Source organism: Cherax quadricarinatus, chromosome 18, assembly GCF_038502225.1.
Source record: "Cherax quadricarinatus isolate ZL_2023a chromosome 18, ASM3850222v1, whole genome shotgun sequence".
Taxonomy (NCBI): domain Eukaryota; kingdom Metazoa; phylum Arthropoda; class Malacostraca; order Decapoda; family Parastacidae; genus Cherax; species Cherax quadricarinatus.
The window spans coordinates 31,550,600-31,559,858 of record NC_091309.1 but is presented as its reverse complement, the minus strand read 5'-3'; the positions used below and the strand labels follow the sequence as shown (position 1 = coordinate 31,559,858).

General features: G+C 43.4%; 1 protein-coding gene across 9 annotated transcripts in view; it reads right to left on the bottom strand.

Moving 5' to 3' along the window:
- Positions 1–307: 307 nt before the first annotated feature.
- The window catches only part of LOC128689222 (uncharacterized), a 413,444-nt gene continuing 404,492 nt past the window's right edge, over positions 308–9,259 (bottom strand). For 7 of the 9 annotated variants that reach the window (XM_070086379.1, XM_070086385.1, XM_070086380.1 and 4 more), the window contains 4 exons: positions 9,022–9,143; positions 7,478–7,626; positions 6,025–6,212; positions 308–3,029 (listed from right to left, as the gene is read on the bottom strand). In XM_070086379.1, the coding sequence (XP_069942480.1) occupies positions 2,955–3,029; positions 6,025–6,212; positions 7,478–7,626; positions 9,022–9,143 (534 nt within the window). In that variant the 3' untranslated portion in view covers positions 308–2,954. The remainder of the gene's footprint in view (positions 3,030–6,024; positions 6,213–7,477; positions 7,627–9,021; positions 9,144–9,259) is intronic. The other 2 variants (XR_011392158.1, XM_070086382.1) reach the window with 2 other exon arrangements.

Sequence of the window (9,259 nt, the reverse complement as noted above, 5' to 3'; positions counted from 1 at the left end):
TAGAGACAGGGAAAGACGGGAAAACCAACAGGGCATAGCTGGAAGTTGAAAACTTAGATATGTAAGAGAGGTCAGGAAGTATTTCTTCAGTGTTAGAGGTGAGGAAGTGGAACGATCTGGAGAGAGAAGTGCTAGGCAGGATACGTACATAGTTTTAAAAAGGGGTACAATAAGACTATGAAAGCCAGGAGTGAGTGAACCTAGTAGCGAGAAGTTGAGTCGGGGCTGAGAGGAGTCTCGACCCCTGTTATCACATGAAGGCGAGAACGTACACATGTACAGTATACTCTGGGTTTTTATTAAATGATGATAATTTGTTGGTTTATTAATGAAATAAATTATTTACATTGCCAAGTAGATAAACTGCCATGATATTCCTGCATTTTGAAAAGAATCTACAAAAGCAGAGATCATGTTTACATTTCTAATATAAAATATACATCACAAACAAGTTACGTTTCAATCATTTGGTTTTCTGATTTTTTTTTGTATAGTCCTCTCCTATAACAGTTTAACATTCCTGTGAAGCTATATCTAATAGCTGGAAAAATGTAATATGCCTCTCCTAAATAGACGGGGAAACGTAATATACCTCTCCCAATATTACAATCACTGAAGTACATTCTGGTAATATCAAGAGTTTTGCAATGCATTTTAAGTCAAGTGAATGGTAATTAATTTGATCTTTGGAACAGCCAGCTGCAGTTAATTATTAATGGTAAGCTTATGAACTAAAATTTAACCAATATAGAGATGATACATACATTGCTATCTTTGGCTTGGACATTGAAGTCAGTTTGAAAAGTAAACTACACACAAAATAAGATGCATCTCGACATAATATTCACATCTGTCTACAAAGTTGCAGTAACAAACAAGGTCAGCATAATAACTTTGTCTAACAGACTGAAGATAAAATTAATAACTGATTCAACGATGTTCACAAAACATAATTTTTTTTTGTCCGCCTGCGGGTATGAGAAGGGTGCACCTGCCCACCTGCGGGTATGAGAAGGGTGCACCTACCCACCTGCGGGTATGAGAAGGGTGTACCTGCCCACCTGCGGGTATGAGAAGGGTGTACCTGCCCACCTGCGGGTATGAGAAGGGTGCACCTGCCCACCTGCGGGTATGAGAAGGGTGCACCTGCCCACCTGCGGGTATGAGGAGGGTGCACCTGCCCACCTGCGGGTATGAGAAGGGTGCACCTGCCCACCTGCGGGTATGAGAAGGGTGCACCTGCCCACCTGCGGGTATGAGAAGGGTGCACCTGCCCACCTGCGGGTATGAGAAGGGTGCACCTGCCCACCTGCGGGTATGAGAAGGGTGTACCTGCCCACCTGCGGGTATGAGAAGGTTGTACCTGCCCACCTGCGGGTATGAGAAGGGTGCACCTGCCCACCTGCGGGTATGAGAAGGGTGCACCTGCCCACCTGCGGGTATGAGAAGGGTGTACCTGCCCACCTGCGGGTATGAGAAGGGTGTACCTGCCCACCTGCGGGTATGAGAAGGGTGTACCTGCCCACCTGCGGGTATGAGAAGGGTGTACCTGCCCACCTGCGGGTATGAGAAGGGTGTACCTGCCCACCTGCGGGTATGAGAAGGGTGTACCTGCCCACCTGCGGGTATGAGAAGGGTGTACCTGCCCACCTGCGGGTATGAGAAGGGTGCACCTGCCCACCTGCGGGTATAAGATGGGTGCACCTGCCCACCTGCGGGTATGAGAAGGGTGCACCTGCCCACCTGCGGGTATAAGATGGGTGCACCTGCCCACCTGCGGGTATAAGAAGGGTGCACCTGCCCACCTGCGGGTATAAGAAGGGTGCACCTGCCCACCTGCGGGTATAAGAAGGGTGCACCTGCAAGTGGGCAGATATAAGAAGGGTGCACCGGCAAGTGGGCAAGTATAAGAAGGGTGTACCTGCAAGTGGGCAGGTATAAGAAGGGTGCACCTGCCCACCTGCGGGTATAAGAAGGGTGCACCTGCAAGTGGGCAGATATAAGAAGGGTGCACCTGCAAGTGGGCAGGTATAAGAAGGGTGCACCTGCAAGTGGGCAGGTATAAGAAGGGTGCACCTGCAAGTGGGCGGGTATAAGAAGGGTGTATCTGCAAGTGGGCAGGTATAAGAAGGGTGTACCTGCAAGTGGGCAAGTATAAGAAGGGTGCACCTGCAAGTGGGCAGGTATAAGAAGGGTGCACCTGCAAGTGGGCAGGTATAAGAAGGGTGTACCTGCAAGTGGGCAGGTATAAGAAGGGTATCTCTGCACTAACACTGTAGTTACCTATAATCTTCCCAGTCACAATGAGAATGTTAGTAATGCTTGCCAGTATTTCCTCTGATTCTTGCCCAAGCCTGGAATACCCTACTAATAGTTGGCTTCTCAAGCAACAGTTCCAAGCAGTGATCATGGGAAATATTTCAATTTGCTTTGTAATAACATTCAGTTGGTAAATTTTCTTGTTCAGGATGCTATCAAATACAACTTTTTTTTTCTTGATGAAGTTAATAATTATGAGGAAGGTATTATTAGCGGCCTTGGCCAGCCGTTCAGGCGTGCGGCAAGTTACTAATTACTGAGTATAAAGATTTTTATACTCTTTAGCTTGCCTTTACTGCAGAGTTAAACTTTACTTTGGACAATATTGATTAGGCTGGATGGCAAGAGGAGCATTTGGTTTCAGCTTTGTCCACCTTCTGTTAGTTGATGTGTTGTTGCAGCCAGGTCATCTTCCACTAGCTGTGTTGTAGCCAGGTCATCTTCCACTAGCTGTATTGCAGCCAGGTCATCTTCCACTAGCTGTATTGCAGCCAGGTCATCTTCCACTAGCCGTGTTGCAGCCAGGTCATCTTCCAGTAGTTGTGTTGCAGCGATGTCAGTCTTCTAGTTTTTGCGTTGCGGCAATGTTAGTCTTCCACTAGTTGATGTGTTGTTGCAGCCCTGTCCATCTTCCATCAGTCAATATCTTCTTCCACCCAGGCAATGATCTTCCCATCAACTCCAGGCAATATGTCATCCTCGTATACAATCTGTAATAAAAATAATTACTAAATTAGAGAAGCCAGAAACAGATAAACAAAAGTGTGGGAGGAATAGTGTTAATAAAATTTTAGAAACTGAGAAGAACTGTTTAAAAGTTATATTAAGATAGAAAAGACAAATTAAATGTGAATGATATAACATAAAGAACTAAAATTAATGATACTGTTCTGTTAATATATGGAAAATTTGACATTAAATTAGTTGACTTTATATATAAGAACATAAGAACATAAGAAAGGAGGAACACTGCAGGAGGCCTGCTGGCCCATACTAGGCAGGTCCTTTACAATTCATCCCACTAACAAAACATTTACCCAACCCAATTTTCAATGCTACCCAAGAAATAAGCTCTGATGTGAAAGTCCCACTCAAATCCAACCCTTCCCACTCATGTACTTATCCAACCTAGATTTGAAACTACCCAAAGTCCTAGCCTCAATAACCCAACTAGGTAGACTGTTCCACTCATCAACTACCCTATTTCCAAACCAATACTTTCCTATGTCCTTTCTAAATCTAAACTTATCTAATTTAAATCCATTACTGCGGGTTCTCTCTTGGAGAGACATCCTCAAGACCTTATTAATATCCCCTTTATTAATACCTATCTGCCAGAGACTAAATGAAGCATTAATGAACAATAAATTTAAAACGGTGGCACCAGACAAGTTATCACCTTGGGTTTTTAAGGAATATGAGAAGAAATAATCTACAGTTATTTTTTGAGACTTTTAGTAAAAGACTGTAAACTCGTTGACAAAATTATATACATTGCCAAAAATCATTTTTTAATGCTGGAGATCCTAGTTAATTATAAGACCTACTAACCAGTGTTTAATAGAGAACCTGGTTAACTAGGTAAGTTCCTGGTGAACTATAAGCCAGTTATGCTAACGAGCGTTTTTCTTTAAACTGCATACAGGGTGTAAAAAAATGGATGCAGAGGTTCCATTACGTAAACGTTTATCTTCTTGTAGAGTTTTATCTATTCTGGATTTAATAAAGTTTTACACTTAGAATGTTGTCACATTGGAAGGTTATTTTGCATAGCCAAAATGTAATAAATTTAAAGAAATGCTATAGAAAAATTCTTAACAGTTGAGTAATAAGAGCACAAAATAGGAAGACGTGACTGGTCATGTGCTGACTTGCTGACACAAGATCAGATAAAACAACTTCATTAAGACTCTTAAATAAGATGCGAGAAACTGGAAGAGGAGGATTTCTTGGTACCAGCAGTATGGAGAAGTAGTAGTCGTAATGTTATGTATGCATGTAAAATATTTCTTCATGGAGTAGTTGACACCTGAACTGTGATGAGAGAGGAAATAGTGGCAGGTGAAACTAATGAAAATTTGTTATACAAAGTGAGACGGTACAAGCCTAAACTCTTATTCCTGTTATTACAGTGCATTAATAACAAATGTGTGCTTAAATATGTTAATGCATGCGCGCGCGCGAACACACACACACACACACACACACACACACACACACACACACACACACACACATAAATACATACACACACACACACACATACATAAAATACATACATACATACACACACACACACACATACATAAATACATACACACACACACACACACACACACACACATACATAAATACATACACACACACACACACACACACACACACACACACATACATAAATACATACATACACACACACACACACACATACATAAATACATACATACACACACACACACACACATACATAAATACATACATACATACACACACACACACACACACACACATACATAAATACATACACACACACACACACACACACACACATAAATACATACACACACACACACACACACACACACACACACACACACCAACCAGTTGACTTACCGTATTCTCTACTCCGAGAAAGGCCCCGACATAATAGTGACTTTCTTTGTACTTAACAAATCAAAATCTGTTATGGACTCCATTTTTCAGGTGGAATAAAGTCGAAATTTATAACATATAAGATACAAGGAAGGTCGCTGGCACAGGTGAGAGTAACAAAGGTGTGTTGGTAAGGCCGGGAGTACCTCTCAGAAGTGAGAGACTGACGTGATACCGTGAGAGGTACTTATCAACTGTCTTCACCCCTTACCTCCGCTTTAAGAGGTACTTATCAACTGTCTTCACCCCTTACCTCCGCTATAAAGGTCTCCCTCGCCTAATAATTATAATCATAACCATAATTTTTAAAAATGTGGACTGATAAGCCAGCAGAAGGCCTCGTTGAGATGTCATCTGACTTTAGACTTGCGTCAGGAAACACTTGGTCTGTTTCCTGACAAACCTTGCCTAACCTAACCTCGGTTTATACGACTTCCCTATTATTCTGTGTCATATTTCTGTTGGTAATTCCTTGTATGTGATGCTGTGTTTCGTGTGCCCTGAATATCAGTGGAATCAACCAGGCCTCAGGACCGAAACGTCTGTCAAAATGTATTTTCTCCCCAGTGCTGTAAGATATTAATGCGCGAGTGACTTGTGACTTCGACTATGAAATGTGACGTCCCCGGGAGACGGTGATACTGTTAAAACAACACAACCCAGGAGGTTGCTTTGGGAGGGCTCAAACAAGTGTGACTGAGCAACATGTAAGATTAAGGAATGTGCTGTTGTGCAGTCTTATAGACCGAGTATATACTGTGCAGTTTTACGTAGTGAAAGTATGTAGTGTGCAGTATGAGTCAATTGTGAGGTGTACGCAATCAATGCTGTGCTGCAAGTGATAATATTAATCGTCTTAATTATATTAATTTCTTAACTGCCTTGATTAGTTCTCAAATCCAGTCCATAGAGTAAGTGCAGTATTTACATGTACAAGGAACACTGGTTTCTCCGAAATTGTGCCCTTTACAAAGGTTCTATAATTTTTTTTTTTTACTTTTGAAGGGTGCTATGTATATATAATGCTTGGAAAACAAATTTTTGAAGCCCCACCTCTTCTTTAACCAGACCATACTCTGGGTCATAGCTCTTGAAGTGGAAGCGGAAGAGGCCAGGTCTGTCAAACATGTTCTTGAAGTCTCTCAAGCGTATCTCACCCAGTCTCTTGTTGATAGTAGACATGAAGGGTGTCACTGTTCGTTCAGTGAAGTAGATCACCTTGGTACATGGCTCGCCCACTCCTGCGGGCACACAAACACTGTATTGGCACTAGAAATAGTGTAAAAAAACATACATACTCGTATATAAATAGAACCAAAGTACAGTTCATTGAAATCAGTTTCTGAATGTAGATAAAAATGCGTGTATTTTATAACTAGGTTATGTAGTAGTTCCTAATATGCGAGTAAATGCCCCAGTATCTGTAAATACTTGATTCATAACCAAGCCACAGATTAGAAGCTTCAAATGACTTGTTGTTCTAAGTCGCGTGTCGATGTTTGATATAGGACGAATTGAAAACGTAAATTTTCCTGTTTAAACTGTAGGTTAGTTGTGGATTGTTGTCGCCACGGTACTGTAGGTTAGTTGTCAATTGTTGCAGCCACGGTACTGTAGGCTAGTTGTGGACTGTTGCAGCTACGGTATTGCCATGTGTTCATTAAATGCCCAATGTGTGTGTGTGTAAATACCTAGTCATGAGTAGGAGAGGTCTTGCCAGGGAAGGAAAGTAACAAAACATTTTACAGCAGTTTTCACTGGGATAAAGATTCGCACTTCGTAGAGCTTTTACCGGTGACGATACAACTACACAGAGCGAAGCGTTGTCTCACTAAGAGCAACTGCTGAAACGTCTATTGCTGTTCTGCCGCTGAGTTAGCATTATCCTGGAAGCGTTCGGGAAAAGTATTCAAATTCACTCGTAAAAGGTTAGTCTGCGCTGTGTTACGTGGTTTTTGGTGCCTTTGGAGGTACTGGCGGCTTTGGAGGTGTTGGCGAATTTGTCCAAGTAATTCCTGGTCTCCCATATTCATTATTTGATATTTGTTACCAGACTGCGACCCGAAGCAGTTTATTTGCACCCAGGTTACCTACTTACTGCAGGTGTAGACACATGGGCCAGCTCTTAAACTCGTCCCAGGTTCGAATCCCGTTCTTTTGAGAGCCAGTATACGTGGGTGTGTTGTCCCAAATACCACTACACCCGTGTGTGTTTTTCTACTCAGCTGGGTTTAGCGCTTCCTTGTAACCATAATATAAATAAATATACATCTTAAAGTATGCTCAGTAATAGCCCACATGGAAATAGAAACACAGGAAGCTGATTTGTACATTTCGATCGCTTCTGGGATCCTCTCCTGAAGAGGATCCCAGAAAGGGGATTGAAATATACAGACGAGTCAACCTTCTGTGTTTGTATTTCCATGTGGGTTATGGAGCACTGAGCGTTCATTACATACATTACACAGTATATAGAATTATAATGTAAGTGGTTGTATGAACATACCATTAACAGAAGGCCGCTTGTCTCCCGGGCGTGAGGCTTTGTCACTACTACCACCACTGCCACCATTACCACCATTACTCCCACGTTCTATGAGGATAGCGATGGCTTGTTCAAGTGTGTCCAGTGTGTGCTGGTTGGGATCTGTCTCTCTGGAAAGGTACAAGCATCCATTATTCCCAGTCTTGGCTGAATTGAGAGACAGACATGGAATATCATGCAGTACACGAAGCAATAAATGTGGGTAGGAATATTAGAAGGAATATCTTTGGTAATACGAGAGTATTAATTCATAGTCATTATTTCCTAAATATTATGTTGTATTGTGATGCACGGCAGCAGCACTTGCTGTGCACGGCAGCAGCACTTGCTGTGCACGGCAGCAGCACTTGCTGTGCACGGCAGCAGCACTTGCTGTGCACGGCAGCAGCACTTGCTGTGCACGGCAGCAGCACTTGCTGTGCACGGCAGCAGCACTTGCTGTGCACGGCAGCAGCACTTGCTGTGCACGGCAGCAGCACTGGCTGTGCTGTGCACGGCAGCAGCGCTGCTGCCGTGATGCGGTAAACAAGTCTTACAACAGCAACGAAGATTTACGTCAAATGACTCACGAAATCGTAATGACACGATTGCAAACAAACCATACCCCGGCCGGAATTGAACCCGCGGTCATAGTCTCAAAACTCCAGCCCGTGGCTAACGCGACGGGCTGGAGTTTTGAGACTCTATGACCGCGGGTTCAATCCCGGCCGGGGTATGGTTTGTTTACGTCAAATACTTTTCACAGGGACATTTCGCTCTATAAGAGCTCTTCACAGAGCGAAAAGTTGGTAAAGTGGAAGCTTATTGTCAGTCTTGAAGGGTCAAGTATACCGGTGATAAATTATCAGCAGCTTGCCATAGTTTGAAAATAGGATAATTTTGAATTCCACAAGTGCAACACTTGGGTATCTCTGCCCACAAGGACACCCCAGTGTTGCACGTCTTATTCATCAGCTTAGTAACGTGAAAGTGAGAAATCACGTGATCATAAAATTGAAACACAGGCGGCAACTAGAATCCTTAAGGAGAATCGTTATCTAGAATCATTGACTAGAACCAGTCATTATCTAGAATCATTACAGAAATAGCATAGGGTACCAACAAGACAGTCAGGAATTACACATGAGCAACACCTTCGGATCTTTACCTACAGATGTTGTTCTTCACTACGAGGATATACGCAGCTAGTACATAAAGTAATCCGGCCGTTAGCCTTGCTGACGTTGACTGGCTGATACACGTGTTACACACGTGTTCCTCTTAACTAGACCTGTTTATTGTGGTCTCGGTTACTGACCTCTGTTGAAGCAGAAGTATGATTGTGTGGGGTGAAGGTGAGTGATGTTGGATGATTGTGTGAGGTAAAGGTGGGTGATGGATGATTGTGTGAGGTATAGGTGGGTGGTGTTGGATGATTGTGAGAGGTGAAGGTGGGGTGGGTGTGCGAGGTTAAGGTAGGTGGGTGTTGGAGGTGGGCGGGTGGGTGTAGGACGAGGTTGACTCACCTGAAGTTACTTCTGAGAGAGACGATAGCGTCCCTCACCAGCTGGAGTTCTTCCTTAGTGGCTGAGGACACCGCTGAGCGTCCACCAGCAGGACACTCTCCTCCCACCACCCGCTTACCGTTCTGTGGACGCAAGAAGCTCGTCAGTGTGGCGGGACGCAACGAGGGGGGTCAGTGTGACGGGACGCAACACCACTACTGACCTACGTCCTTCAAAGACCTCATGCTGGTGACTGGCT